Source organism: Columba livia, chromosome 10, assembly GCF_036013475.1.
Source record: "Columba livia isolate bColLiv1 breed racing homer chromosome 10, bColLiv1.pat.W.v2, whole genome shotgun sequence".
Lineage (NCBI taxonomy): Eukaryota > Metazoa > Chordata > Aves > Columbiformes > Columbidae > Columba > Columba livia.
The window spans coordinates 22,645,009-22,659,921 of NC_088611.1; the positions used below are offsets into that span (position 1 = coordinate 22,645,009).

Below are 14,913 nucleotides of genomic sequence, written 5' to 3' on the forward strand. Positions count from 1 at the left end.
AAGGTCCCACAGGAGCTCCAAATATTCTGGCACATTCGGATCGATGCAACCACAGCCCATGTGCGCAAGCTCTGTGTGCGCGGGAGGGGGTTCCGCGCTCCTTCCGCTCCGCTGCCAGCGCCACCCACGCTGGGAACCCGGAGCCCGCGCTCGCTCGTCAGAGCGTGCTCAGCTCAGATCTCCCACCTCTCTGTCTCAAAAATACAGTCACCCTCCTCTTTCTGCACGGAAGTCGTGCCTCATGCCTGCACCCGTGCTGCTATTTCAGAGGTTATTTCACCAATGTGGAATGCATTGCAAGATAAGTCTCCTTTACACTGGGATTTACTATGGGGGAACCTTTTTACCCTGGGTTGGTGGTTGATGGTGCTAACGTCCCTCTGTCCCTTACAGCTCTTTGCCAGAGGAAATCTTACTCGGGCATCCAGCTCTCATCTGCTTCCAGGGCTAATCAGTTCCTTCTTCTGCGGCTGCTGACACTGCTGAGACGGAAAAGCCCCCAGCGCCGGTGCCCGCGGCGGGAGCAGCGTGGGTGCGACGGCGAGTCCCGGCAGCGCTGGCCGCGGTGCAGGCGCTGGCTCTCGGGCCTGTCCCGTCTAAATGCCGTGTCCGAGCGCACTCAGTCTGCGCCTCGCCCGCCACGGCCCGCTGATGGAGCAAGGGCTCTGCTGGGAACCCGAGCGCTGTTCCAGAGACCAGCGGACCGGCCTGAAATGTGTTTACACATTTCTCAGCACAGGAGTTAAAGACTCAATTTTTACAGCGCGCTGAACCTCGATGTCACCTCCTGTGAGCTCAGGGCAGAGCCCTCCCTCGTCCCTTACCTCCTCTGGAGGGAATTCCTGCCTGGGCCTGGGGACACCGCACATCTCTGCTGTGACCCACAGTGACCCACAGCACCAGCACAACCCGTCCCAGAGACCTCAGCCGCTGCCTGTGCTCCAGGACAGGGCTTGGCTTCCCTCGGTGCCAGGGGGATGTCTGTCTGTGGGCGTCCGTCTGGCTCCTGGGCACTTGTTCACAGGCATGCGACTCCAGGCAAATACATTTTTTGCATGTGCCCAGCTGAGCTGTGGTCTCTCTCCTGAATCTATACACTTTGCCAGGATTTTCAGTCATTCCGGCTGACCAGATGAGAGCAGAATAAAAATGTTTTCAACTCAGACCTGTCATCATCTCTGGGCTGTCGATAAATCTGTCTGGTCTGTCCTTCAGCTGAAGGTTCACAGGGAAGAGATGGCTCTTTTCTGAGGTGTGGAGCTGCACACAAAAAACAAATCAAAAAAAGCTTAGGAAGTTCAGTAAAATACAAGAATCTATATGCACCCTACACAGATTAACGTTCCTCGTGCGGCTCCTCTGAATGCTGCTGCTCGGTACAGGAGGGTCTCCTCTTTAGCAGGGCTAAGAGAGGGAACGCTGCTTTCTGTCTTAATGGCTTTGCGGAGGTCGCAGCGAAGGGCACGGGGCACGGGGCAGTGGGAGCAGAGCCCTGCCTGCCTGCTGCTTTCAGTACACAGGACGGGAAAACCCACAGAGCGGCCAGGCTCTGCATTTTCAGCACCGGGCCACGATACAGTTGTGCAGGTAACACGACGAGAGAGCACTCCTCTGAAGCGTCTGCTCACTGTATTCCCATCGGTGGGGGCCCAAACACTTGCTGCAGCTCAGAGGTGCAGTTTTCCCTCCAACAACCACACACCGCTCTTTGGTGAGCGGCTGAGCATTTTCTCAGGCCAATTCCCAGCTCAGAATAAAAGCTACAGAAATAGCAACACTGAGAGGTGGCCAATTTTTTTTTGCCTGAACTGAACTCTTCCCATTTGGAAAGGTAAACAAGCAGCTCTGTCCCAAAGCCCAGGGGAGCGGGGGCTGGAGCTGCTGCGGATCCCACGGAGCAGACGCCGCAGCGCCGGGGCCGTGAACACCCCCCAGCACCAGCGCACCCACAGAGCCCCGCACCGGAGGGGAGAGCGAGCCCGGCTGAAGCTTTTTCCAGCTGGAAGCAGAGGGGGAGGAGGGAGGTGGCATCCCAGCTGCTGGGTGGGAGGTTGGGGACAAGACCCTCCCTGTCCTGGGACCTGCCCCACGCTGTGGGGAGCAGGGGCTGGCGGCCTCCCCCGACTCACCAGCACGTGAATGCATTCCACGGCGGAGGAGTTCACCCACCGGGCTTCAAACGACCTGTCCGTCCCAAAATGGCACTCCAGAGCAGTCTCCTGGAGAGGGAACACAAGAGCAGAATGGCTGCAACAGTCGTTTAAGTGCAGTTCTGCATCTCAGCCAACCCACACGGCAGGTGCCACGTCTCACCTTGTTCCTGCCACCAACACCTGAGCCGTGTTTCAAGTCAAACAGGAGATGAGAACCCGATACTGTAAGCAAGGCTGGGGTCTGTGCCTAATTACATCCCCACACACATCACCGCTGTAGGCTGAGCATCGCACCCGGAGCCAGGCCCTGTCCGTGCTCCCGCCCAGCGTGCTGCTGCACAGCGTCACGACCGGAGCGGGGCGGCTGCTCCAGGAGCCGGGGACATGTGGCACGTGCAGACCAAGTGACGTGCAGGCCAGGAGACGCGTCTGACCCACAGCACGTGCAGACCAGGAGACGTGCCAGCGGGTACCCGGGCTCCTCTGGCCCGGGGGTGTTTGCAGTTCATGCTGCAGTGCAGACCAAGAGCCAATGTGGCCCCAGGCTGCTTTGCCCAAACCAGACCAAATAAGCCCATGATTTGGGCTCAAAGCCACCTTCCTTCTTCTCCCAACAACTGCACAGAGCAATTCTCTGATTCAAATGAGGACCCAGCTGGGAGTGTGTTCAAAGGCAGACTTTCTGTGCTGTTTTCCTGATACACAAGGATGATAGCCTGCCCTGCGTTACTGCTGTGCCTCCATCCTGCAGGAACAAATGCTATCTCTGAGCAGGTTGATGCTCCACCACTGCTGAGCTCTGACCACCCTTTGAGAACTGATGGCTCTGATAAAAGATAGAAGAAAGCGCCGGGCTGGTGCAGGCAGCTGCTGGCTCAGGGAACACAAACACGGTGGGAGGGGGAACCAGCATCCCCAGCGCACCGCCTGTGCCCGGCAGCTCCACTGCACCGGCCGGTCCTGGCCCCAGAACCGGCCTGGGTGGCCCCGCAGCACCTGCTGGGACACGCGTGGCCTGTGCTCCGAGCCCCCATGGGACATGCGTGGCCTGTGCTCTGAGTCCCCATGGGACACATGTAGCCTGTGCTCTGAGTCCCCATGGGACACATGTAGCCTGTGCTCCGAGTCCCCATGGGACACATGTAGCCTGTGCTCCGAGTCCCCATGGGACACGTGTAGCCTGTGCTCCAAGCTGCCGTGGAGAGGAAAGGAAGAAGAGGAGCCGGATGGAGAAGAAATCACGCCGGGTGCCCCAGGACAGCTTGCGGGGGGCAGCGGGACAGCCAGGGCCCCCCCCAGCACCGGCAGCGGCCCTGCCTGGCCCCTTTCCTGCTGACTCCATTTCCTACATGCGGAACCGCTTCCTCCTCAGCCGCCTCCAGCGCCCGCAGAGGAAGAGCAATTTCTCGCCCTTGTTTGCTGACTGAGGAGGGCACATCCTCCCGTGCCGGGGTCCGGTGGGAGCAGAGCCTCCGCAGTGCCTGGCAGTCCCGGCACAGAATCCGGCAGCTGCACCGGCGCCTCCAACCTTCTCCATTCCGTGCAGAATGAGGAGCCGCGTCCCCGCTACCCTCCGCAGGAGCATGGTGAACCAGGACCCCCGGGCCCCACTGAAGACCTGAACCAAAACGACACAGGGCAGCTGTCTACAAATACCAGAGCTTAGTCAGAGATCTTCCCAGTGCCGAGCTTCCCTGCCTCAAATTCCTCCGGTTCCTCCTGGTGTGGGACACATCTCCAAACGCACCATTTGACGTCCACTCCCACTTTTCACCCTGTTACAATCTGCAAGCCAGAACATTTCACAGAAAGGATTTTTTCACAAATAAAAGAGCTCTGCAGGGGTGACCAGAAGTCAGGTTAGAACACGTTTCGGCACTGCGCTCCAAGCTGGGCCAGCACAGGCCCCTGCGCAGCGCTGGGCTCTGCCCGTCAGTCCGACCTCGGGATGGGGCTCGGGGCTGGCACTGGCGCCGGGAGCGCGACACCGGCAGCTCTGCCGTGCAGCAAACACCAGAGGAAACTGGGAGCTTTAATTCCCCAAAACATTTTGTTCCAGTGACTGTTCTACAAGGTCCATAAACCTCCTTTTTCCACCAAATGCAACAAGCCCATTGCTAACTGTGCGAGATCCCTGGAGAACACCGGGACACGAAGATCATCTCCCTCGGCTTTGCCTTGCAACCCCACTCAGATCAGGGTGGCTGCTTTCCAGCAGCCTCTGCGGCCAGTCCAGCGACTTCAGCCAACACGGGGCCAGCCCCTTCGACACCAGCCCGTACGCAACGTCCCGCGCCTGGCCTGGCCACCACACCAGCCCAGGCTCGGCTGCGGCTTCCCCAGCTCGCCAGAACTCATTTACCTTGGAGAAAGTGGCATTGGCCAGTGAGATCGTAATGTCCCGAGACACTCCTGTGGGCATGGGGTCCAATGAGGCAGGTACGATTCGCGGACAGTCGATTTTCTTCTGTTAAGTACAAAACAAGACAAAAAAGAGGTTAGCTGGGTGCATGCTGAGCAGCCTCACCAACAAGGCAAGATGACTCATTGGAACCCTTGATAAGATTAATTTCAGTACATCTGTAAAGTCAGATCACACGGTAACCCAAGAAAGTGAATGCCAAGATGGCACCGTGATGCACAGAGCGCTAACACCACACAGAAGCTGAGTCTCGGCGGGAAGCCCAGCACGGCGCCGCCGGAACCCCTGCGCTGGTGCCCAGGCAGCTGCAGTGCGTGGCCGGGTTGCCGGGGCCCGTCCATAGGCACGGGCGGCACCACGGCGGGCGCAGGACACAGCACGGCAGGTCCTGCCCGGCTCCCCCAGCTCAGCGACCCGGCAGCTCGCAGCCCGCGGGGCGGCCGAGGCTGCGCTTCCATCTTCCGGCACTGGAAAACCTGTCCTCCCAGGCAAAGAGCAAACGCGTGTGCGCTCCTCAGCTGCCACCGGGAAGCTCCCTCACAGAATCACACACACTCAAACGTTTGTGAGAAGTCGGGGCCGGAGTGACGCTAAAAGGCGGCTGTGCAGCCTACAGCGGCCACTGTGCCAGCGCGCCCCCGCCTCACAGCGTGCCCCCGCCGCCCTGCAGAGACCCCCCTGCCAGCAGCCCCCTGCCCCCGGCCCGTGCCGCCGCAGAGCGCGGGCTCTGGGCGCACAGGAAAGGGTGCAATGAGCAGCTGGGCCTTCGGCGAGGGGACTGCGGTGGTAGGACGGCTGAAATGAAAGGCCTAAACGAGGCTGAAAATGATTTTAAAAGGTCATCCGTCCCCCTACTTTTGTTCTCACTTTAAATTGATGGCTCAGATGCTGGAGCTGACTCAGAATTCAAGTCTCTGTGACAAGCCTATCTTGTTCTCTCATGAGATGTAAATCACACTGCAGAACTACAGCAGAAAAGAAGTCAGATTCTCCATTGCCCCAGGGCATATCCAGATTAATGCCTTTGACAGTGGAGCCACTGGGGTAAAAGACAACAAAATATTTGGTCCATTATGCAGAATAATTTGCAGCAGGCAAGGTTTGCCTCTCACTCGCACTAAGGGTCAGCCCAGTGTGCTGATGAGAGCGCTGCTGCTCCGGCGAGAGGAGCCGCTGCCCTCCCGGCGCCCAGCAGAACACGTCCCAGTGCTGGACACGTCCTGCTGCCGGACACGTCCCGGTGCTGTACACGTCCCGGTGCTGTACACGTCCCGCTGCCGAACACGCAGCGAGCACGAGGCTTCTCTCCCGCCTTCCCCAGACCCAGTGGGGGCCAGGGAACCACCTGGAGGTGCCTGTTTAACTGTGGAAAACATGCTTCATTTCTATCAGGACACTCATCTTAACCAAGCACAGTTGGTGCTGCCTAAACAAGGTGATTAAATAACACAAGATGTACCTGATAAGAGAAGTAAAACAACAAAGCAAAGCACTGGAGAGAGATTTCAGTCCCAAGCCTCTTCTAGGAGAATCAAAAGAGTTAAAATAAAACCAGCAGGGCTACAACGGAAAATTCATGCAAAAGCTGCTACGGCCTGGTGTGTCCTTGCATGTCCCAGCAGCCGGCACGGCTTCCTGGGTAAATACACTTTGGAGGACTGATTAACTTGTCTCGCAGCCCCTTCCCCGCTGTTCATCAGCAGCTAGAAATAGAGCTTTCCAGCTGATTGTATCATTCACGTCTGGATCGGGCAAAGGCTCAGAATGTTTAAAATGCTGCGGATGAAGCCAGAGTGACTCTGGCTTCCCGGCGGAGCAGCACTCAGGTGCAGCCGTGCCAGCAAGCGCTCTTACTGAAAGCTCCGACTGTAGGACGAGGCACCGTGTTTCCAGGGCTACCAGCACCTCGTCCTGCTGGCTGCTCACCGAAACCAGCGGGAAGAGCTCGGAAAGGCAGAGATAAACCAGGGATGTGCCCAGACCAGGTGCAGCACCCAGCGGAACTGCAGCTCCGGAGCTGGAGAACAGAGGCGAGAAAGCGATTCTCAGCTCTGCCCCAGCATCTCCCCAGCCAGGGTCTGGCAGGGACACCCGGGCTGAGCGGGGAGCGCACACCTCTCTGCTAAAACCTGCCCTGGCCCTCCCCTTCGAGAGCAGCTACACTTAAGGTGAAGGACACAAATGATCCCAGCCCAGCTGCAGGCCATGCAGCGCTTTGTCAAGGAGAACATCAATCCAGTCACCTGGGACCTTCAGAGTCCTCTCACAGCCCAGGCTCCTCCTTTAGATTTAATGAGAAACACCACGAACCAGCCGTGACTAAGAGATGGATGCAGGGCCCATCTGTGGTGGTCCCCTGCTGTCACCCAGTGCCACCGGCGGGGCTGACACCCCCGAGCCCCCAGCACAGGGCAGACCCCAACACGCAGCCTTGGCACGTGGGTCCCCCACCAGTGATGGTTTTCAAGTGCTCAGCCCCATCCAGGCAGCAAGAGAAAACACTGGATGCTTTTTGACACCTGGGAAGCTGAGGAGGCGGACGGCGCTTTCGTCAGCCCCCGCAGTGCGAGCGGACCAGGCAGCCGCAGGACAGCACAGCCCGTCCGGACAGCCGGCACAAGCCCGGGGACAGAGCAGCGCTGCCGGGAGCTGCCACCCTCTGCCACCCCGCAGGGACGGGCAGCGCGGCCCAGGGTTCCCCCCGAGACACGACCATGTGGAGCTGCGACGTGGTGGCCCCAGCGCTGCCCCCATCCCCGGCGCTCGCAGCGGGAGCAGATGCCAGGGCCAGCCCAGGAGGGAGAGGGTGGCACGTGTGACACAGGGCCAAACTCCTGCCAGTAATGAGCACAGGGAACTGCTGGAAGAGCTGAGACGAGAGCAGAGCACCGGTGCCAAAGGGATATTCAATTTACAGTGTAAAAGCTTGGCTTGGATCTACGGCAGATTGATTGCTAAAAAACCAATTTTATTTAAATGAACTTCAATTTAAATTTCAGAAGCAGGAACACACTGAGCCTCTGGGTTATTAGAAGCTATGATTTGGAAAGGGGCGATTTTCTCCTTTAGATGAGCACCAGCAGCGGTGCTCCAGCAAATTATTAACATACCGCAACAGCCTAGTCAAAGCTAAACGAATTGTGGAGTATTGCTATGTTTATTGTGTAACTCAAACCCCGGCGCCCCAGAATGCAGATAAGCAGTGGCATCGCTCCAGACCTGGCAGGTGATGGAGAGCCAAGGGACAGCACGGGACAGCACGGCATGGCATGGCATGGCATGGCATGGCATAGCATGGCATGGCATGGCATGGCATGGCATGGCACGGCACGGCATGGCACGGCACAGCATGGCACGGGTCCAGCTTACCTGCTGCGCATGTGCCCCGTGGGACACCAGCAGAGGAGGGTGCCCCATCCCCAGCCCGGTACAAGTCGTGGCCGCGCTGCCGTGGCCAGCAAGTGCCAACCGCTGCTGGAGCATACCCAAAACAGGCCGAGCAGCGGCTGAGACCACCTGAGGATCAGCGCCGCAGACACCCAGGGCCACTGAGCAGAGCAAGGCTCAGCCTGGGGACCTGGAGGCGGGATGGTCCCAGCCGGGCTCAGCCACAGTGCCGGACACTGTGAGCAGAGCACGGGCAGAGCAGCACGGCAGAGGGACCCTCCGCTCGCCATCTGCCCAGCCTTTGGCAACAAGAAGCATATCGCTGCATTTCCGACCACAGAGACTCCCCAGGGCCAGACAGCATGTCGGTGACGCTGAGCAGCACCGTCACCAGAGCTGTCCCCCACCCGCTGGGACAGCGCTGCCAAGCCCGGGACATCTGCCTCCGTCCTGGGAAAGGGCAATCAACAGCTACAGCGCAGCGACGCGGGGAGGTCTCCTGGGCAGCGGTTTGACGGGCCTTACCTCCATCTGCAGCGCGTCGGCACACTGCGAGTGGTTGGAGACACAGGTGTAGGTGGAGGGACACCAGTGACACTTCCACCGCGTCGAGAGGCAGCTGGTGCATCTGAAACAGCAAAGGTGTGGTGAGAAAAGCAGATTTCAGGCTGCTCAGGGCAGCCACAGCTCAGCAGTGCAATCCACCTTTACACATGGTGCTCAGTCTTTAACAGTGCCCAGAAAATGCAGCTGCAGGGGCTGGTTTCCCTCTCGTCCTCCCCCGGGAGCTGGTGGGGATGCAGCAGAGCCACCATCCCCAGTGCCACCGCAGGGCAGCTCCAGGGTGTCACTGCGTTCGGTGGCACCGTCTGGCCCCAGCCCACAGGGAGCCGCCCTGCCCTGCTTACTGAAAAGTGTGAAAAATGCTCTTTTCCCCCAAAACACTCTTTCCTCATGTGTCTCCCCGTGGAGCCAGGCAGGCTCTCCCCCAGGTTCACATGGGACCCCCTGTGCCCCTCCCTCACCGCCCGCAGACCCCCTGGGATCGCTGGGGATGCCGGCTCCGCTGCATAAGGGTTAACAGAATGAGCTTGATATCAAAATATTATTCATATTTCAAAAAATCCCAACATGTCCAGATGGCTCCAGACACGGCGAGGACCCTCCCACGTGAATCCCTGGCAGAGCAGCCGCTGCGCCCCTGCCAAACGCTGCCCTGGCCCCCGCGCTGCTGGGGGCTGCACCCCGCAGGGAACCCCACCCAGTGTCACCCGCAGCCCCCGCCGGCCCCCGCGCCACCTGCCCCACCGCCGGTGCCACCGCGGCCACCACAACCCCGGCACACCGGGCCACTTACGCTCTCTTCGGGTAAATGTTCCCCATCCTTTTGCAATCGTAGATGGTGAAATTGGCCCGGATAATGTTTTTGCTGTTGACCCGGAGAGCAGCTTCGACAACCACGTGGTCTGGAGAACCAAGCCAAAGAATATTGGGTTGCAAGAGCCTCTCGCTCGCACTCACGCTCAGAAGACAAGACAGACCCTTGGGAAAACGAGGGCTAAATCCGATTTGTTTGCTCAAGGGTTTCCTCCGAGCTGCATTGCAGAGCTTGAGCCATTCGTCTTTTGCCCTCTGACTTCCAGCTCTTCGCTCTTAAATCAACGCTTTACATCACCCTCACCAGAAAGGAACATTGCGACTTTCAGCACAAAATTCCAGCGTGTTGTGCAAGTGTTAATTAGCAGAGTTAATTATTGTCTTTGCTTACAGTTGGTGCTAAATGATATTTTAAAAAAATGTGGTAATTAAAACATGTTAGTTATCATGTTTTAAAACCCCGCTCACTTTCCCCATGACAACAAACCCACAGAGAAGAGTGGAAACCCCTTTTTGGCGACTCAACATTCTACACTAACCTCCCCTCCCCCCAAATTGCTGAATTTTATTTCTTTTTCTTTGCAATTTTGCCATATAAGCACCAGGGACAAGGGACAATGCCTCTTTCAGAATATGTACAATAAATCAGAGCGTTGGATTCCAGAAATTCATTCGGACATTGCTGTAACCAACAATACAGAACAGTTAATGATCTCCCATTCTTTGGATAGCTGGGGAGAAAAACAATGCAGCTTTATAAACTTGCCCATGAAAAGTGGGGTTTTCAAAAGGACCGGCTCATTCTTCTCCTACTGAAGTCAACCATCTTCAATAGGGCATTCACCCAGGCCCAAGGGATGGAGATCTAACACTGGAGCCTGGAGTGAAGCACCGAGCTCCCAGGCAGGCGCAGTGACACGGGGCACCTCCACGGGCAAGCGGCCGGTGCTCCTGGCCAGCTCGCTGGGGGCTCCCACCACCCCTGCGGTGCTGGCCACCCCAAACCTGGGTGCCAACGGGGGCACTAGAACCCCTCGGTCTGGCTTTATCTGCACCAGCAGGACGGGGAGGTCCTGAGCTGCGCCAGGGGCGCGCGGGCTCTTCTCCAGAGCCCCCGAAAGGCCGCGCGTGCTCGGGAGAAATTGAACAGAAGTACTGAAAATATCAGTATAAGCAGCAACATCATTTCCCCGGGCTAAAGCATTTTTTTTAGTACTTATTTAATCTAAACCAGAAGCTCTAAGCAGATAAATCTTAAAAAATTAAGTACATGAACTGGCTTTTAAAATCTGATGTTTAAAACTAAAATTGATAGATTTGAAATACTGTCAATTCATGTTAAGATGGTGAACTCCCACGCTTTGAAGTCATATGCCCTATAAAGCAGAAGCAGCTTGGGTCTCTTTTCCCCGTATGCATTTTCTACACGTACAGTTGGAAAAAGAAATGAAACCCATGGAAAATGACGCCCACAGAAGGGGTCAGAATGCACCGAGCTCGTTTTCCTCTGTACCTTGGTCATCTGGAAACGATGGATACTTCTCGCGTGGAAGTAAACTGCAATAAATAAACTGATTTACATCATCTCCAGCAACTCTGGCTACGGTGTGGATATTATTTCCATAGTCACATGAAATATTCGTTCCATTCAGGTTTGGGATAGTCCCATTTATTTGTATTATCAGGGCCTATATTTGGACAGAAAAAAAAAATCTGTCATTATGACAGAAAATGATACTTAGAACTTGTCAGCTTTCCATGGGCCAGCAGCTCTGACTGAGTCCAGAGAGCCATTCGCTTTCATCCTGTGCACGTCGGACTCCCCCAGGCCGCCCGCACACAAGCCCTTGCTTCAGCAGTCAGAGCTCTGCACCAGGACCCCAACAGCCACAGCTGGGTCACCAGCTGGCACCAAATCCCAGCCCGGGGCTCCCGCGGGGACCCTCGGAGGAAGGAGGACACGAAGGCTCAGCCCCCGGCTGCCCGGGCTGTCCCCGAGCCCCCTGCCCGCACAGAGCCCTGCCTGTCCCTGTTCCTGTCTGTCCCTGTCCCTGCCTGTCCCTGTCGGGCAGCCCCTGGGCAGGGACCTTCCCAAAGCTCTGGGGAGAGAGGAGGAAGAGCAGAATACAATTAATTCCTGTTTCGGAGTGCCTAACCCCCCCAGTTTGCACCAGCCCATGCCAGGGCTGGACTGGGGAGGCGCTGGGCTGGCAGGACCTGTGGGGAGGGTGGGGAACACCCGTCCGCCAGCGTCCCCCGCACACAGGGCCGGCTGCTGGGCTCCTTCTTGCCGCTGGCCCCCGCGGGGCAGGGATGGCAGTGCTACAGAAAGGAACTACAGAAAGGAACGCTTTTGAGGAGGGCCACTCAGAAAAACGCACGGCGTGTGCTCAGCCGGCTGTCCCTGCCAGCGGGGGGACACCCTGGGGACCCCAGACCCCGTGGCAGAGCCAGAGCAGTGCCAGGGTCCCGTGGGATCCCCCCAGCTCCGGCCAGGATCTGCCCAACGGCCGGAGCTCACCAGCCATTTCCCCTTGTTGGGGCTGGTCGAGAACTTTGGCACGGAGGGATTGCTGCCATTGGGAGAGGCTCTGTCTTTACACAAACAATGTTTTGCTGAAAACATTTAAAATATCATTAAAATATTGTTAAAAATAGCAACAATACGAAGCCAGAAAATGAGCTGATGTAGCTGCCTGCAGCTGATCTGTATCCCGCACTCGTGCAGATCTCTGCAGCCCCGCTCACCCGCAGGCTCAGCGGCCGATGCCCCGCGGCTCCGGGCGCTGGAGTCACCTCCTGGCGCTGCCGAGACCCCGGGCCCGACTCAGTGCCACATGGCAGCGCTCAGCACCCCAGGCCCACAGCAGAGCCGCGGGGAGCTGTGCTGCAGCACGGGACAGACACCGATCAGCCCCCAGGGCAGACAACAACCCCATGAGATGCAGCACAGGTTAATTTGGTATTCATGCCCAACGCACCGGGTTCTCTTTGTCGATATTGATCTCGGGCTCCAGGATGGTCATGGACGGGCACTGCTGCACCCCCTCGCTCACACTGGCCCAGAAGTTGGCCCCGGTGAAGTTTGAGCACTCGTGCTGCAGGGAACACCTGCAACGAACAGGGCATCAAGTCAGGGTTGATTGTTTTTAAAACTGGTGATAAAAGTGTTGACTTCCTTGTGAGGGAAGATCCTCAGAAAATCCTGTGCCTACATCTTTTTCTCCATCCCTGCAGCTAAGCCTGAAGCTTTGCTGCTATATTTGAGGTGTCTGGTTGCCAGGATAAGAGCACGTTCTCGCACCAGGACTCGGGCTGAGCGAGAGCAGGCCAGCCTGAGCCCAGCACCGGGACGAGAGGGTGACATTCTGCCTGACCTCTTACATTTGTAAACGCAGAATCTGATTTTGTAAATCCCTCTTTGAGTGTTGATTGTCTCCTACTCATAAATACTAATTGCAATGGCACAGGATGGTCTTTAGCAGGGTGCTGGCTCTCTCGGCCCCATGGCTGGCTGCCTGCAAGATATCCCTTGAGCTGGCAGCAGCATAACGATGCAGCCACAATTAAATCCTGGCTCCGAAGAGCATCCCAACCATTTGAGATCAGATGCAATTGTTTTTTAAAGTACATATTTCATAAGAAACAGACAAAGACTAAAGGTAGTGTGACTGTGTGGAAATAGGAAAGGCACCAGAAATTCTTGCCCAGGCTTGAGGGCCAAAGGACACAGCAAAGCTCCCCAGGACACAACCAGCCCTACCTGGTCTCCATTGTGCACCACCCGCAGTAAGCGTCGGCAGCAGCCAGGCACTCCGTGCACGTCGAGTACTGGTCGCAGGCAGCCACCTTCACCCGCGTCATCTGCACGACACAGCACAACTGCTTCCACATGTCCAGCACCACCGCGGAAACCCCCAACCCAACCGCCACACGCCGGCGCAGCCGCACGAGGCTACTGACGAGACACCCGGTTCTGGGGCTGCTTCACCCCCCAGCCTGCACCAAGCCCAGCCAAGGGACGATGAGGAGCAGCCCAGCACCGCATCCTGCTCCCACCCCAGAGGCGGGTGCTCTGTACCACCGGCCCGCAGGGACCAGCACAAGCAGCTGCCCGTGTCCTGCCCGCACCCCGCACAGCCCTGCACCGCCTGACCTGGGCGCACAAGGACGCCCAGGGACGGGGCTGCTGCCGGCGGTGCGGTCACCACAGCGTGCACGGCAGCGTGGAGCTGCTCCCTCTCAGCCGGCACCGCGGCAACAGACCACGCCAGCCAGGCTGCGGGAGCGGCACCGCACCTCTCTGATGTGTCAGATGGAGATGGTTTCACAGCTTGTCCCTCCCTGTGAAAAGCTCTCACTGCAGAAAGCGCCGTTCTAGACAGAGCTGAACGCTATCTGGCTATTTACAAAATGACCAGAAAGCAAAACTACTCTGGAAACCTTAATTTGTAAAGAAATCAAAGTACCCCAGGGGACTTGCTCAGCAGGAGCAGTTGGAAGGAAAGTGTGTCGGCTTCTGCTTTTTCCTCCCTTAATTTCTAAGCATTTAGGAAGAAAAACGGAGTCGTTTGGCACAGTGGGGACTGACAACGTGAGGTGCTGAGAGTCCTGAGCTCCCACTGGGTGGGCGCCCATTGCAGAGGGGAGAGAGGAGGATCCCCAGTGCCGCGCTGGGCGTTTGATCGAGCCCAACGAGGTGCACGGCACAGCCGGCTGAGACGCTGGCTGAAGAGGTGTCCCAGGGGGTCTGTGAAACGATAATGGCCGATCTGCAGGGAATGAGGGCTTGGAAAATACAAATGCAACATGTAACATTCGTGGCTGTGCATCTGTTTTGACAGATGAAGATGTAACTCAGGACAAAGCACAGCGCTGGAGCGCTCGGCTCCCGCCTGCCTCCCATGCCCACCTCGGCCCGTCGGTGCCTGCCCAGTGCCCGTTCCTGCTCCCCCAGCCCTCTGCCGTCCCCAGATCACGGCTGACAGGCAGATCTTCTGTCTGTACCGCCTCCTAAAAGCCTTCTTGAAGACTGAGTACTGCAATTGGGGAGTTTCTATACAGGAACAACCTCTGCTTATTTCTGCACTCCTGTAAGTGGATCCCTTTTGATATCTTGCACTCTCCCTTTTAGCTGCCACCACAAAGACAACAACGCCTGACAAGGCGGAGAACAGACAGGCACAGGTACCCCCAAACACCCCCGCCAAAGCTCCGAGCTTCTTGCCTCTGCCCATTAATGGCAAAGCAAATTTTCCTGCCCCCTCCTACTCCCAGCTTAGTGCTGATGCCAAATCAAATGCGCGATGCTCCAAGGACTGTTCTGCTGCAGCCCGAAGCTCTCACCTGATACGAGGTCATCAGATAGAGGTAGGTGGGATCGGAAGGGTCGAACTGCATGACGGGGTGGACAGGCTCTCCATACGCCACCGAGATGGATCTCCTGCTAATAACCTTCATGGCACTGTCCAGATTGATCTGTAGCGACAAGAAGCCACTCACTGAGACCATTTTTCAAACACTATGGGGAGAAGATTATTTTTCCTCAGTTACAAACAAGAATCAAAGTGGTAT

General features: G+C 57.3%; 1 protein-coding gene across 1 annotated transcript in view; it reads right to left on the bottom strand.

The window, feature by feature from the left end:
- The window catches only part of PLXND1 (plexin D1), a 74,595-nt gene that overhangs the window by 38,543 nt on the left and 21,139 nt on the right, over positions 1-14,913 (bottom strand). The window contains exons 3-11 of the mRNA XM_065074730.1: positions 14,686-14,817; positions 13,103-13,203; positions 12,321-12,450; positions 10,853-11,027; positions 9,320-9,428; positions 8,488-8,590; positions 4,516-4,620; positions 2,130-2,219; positions 1,167-1,260 (exon numbers count right to left, since the gene is read on the bottom strand). Of these exons, the coding sequence (XP_064930802.1) occupies positions 1,167-1,260; positions 2,130-2,219; positions 4,516-4,620; positions 8,488-8,590; positions 9,320-9,428; positions 10,853-11,027; positions 12,321-12,450; positions 13,103-13,203; positions 14,686-14,817 (1,039 nt within the window). The remainder of the gene's footprint in view (positions 1-1,166; positions 1,261-2,129; positions 2,220-4,515; positions 4,621-8,487; positions 8,591-9,319; positions 9,429-10,852; positions 11,028-12,320; positions 12,451-13,102; positions 13,204-14,685; positions 14,818-14,913) is intronic.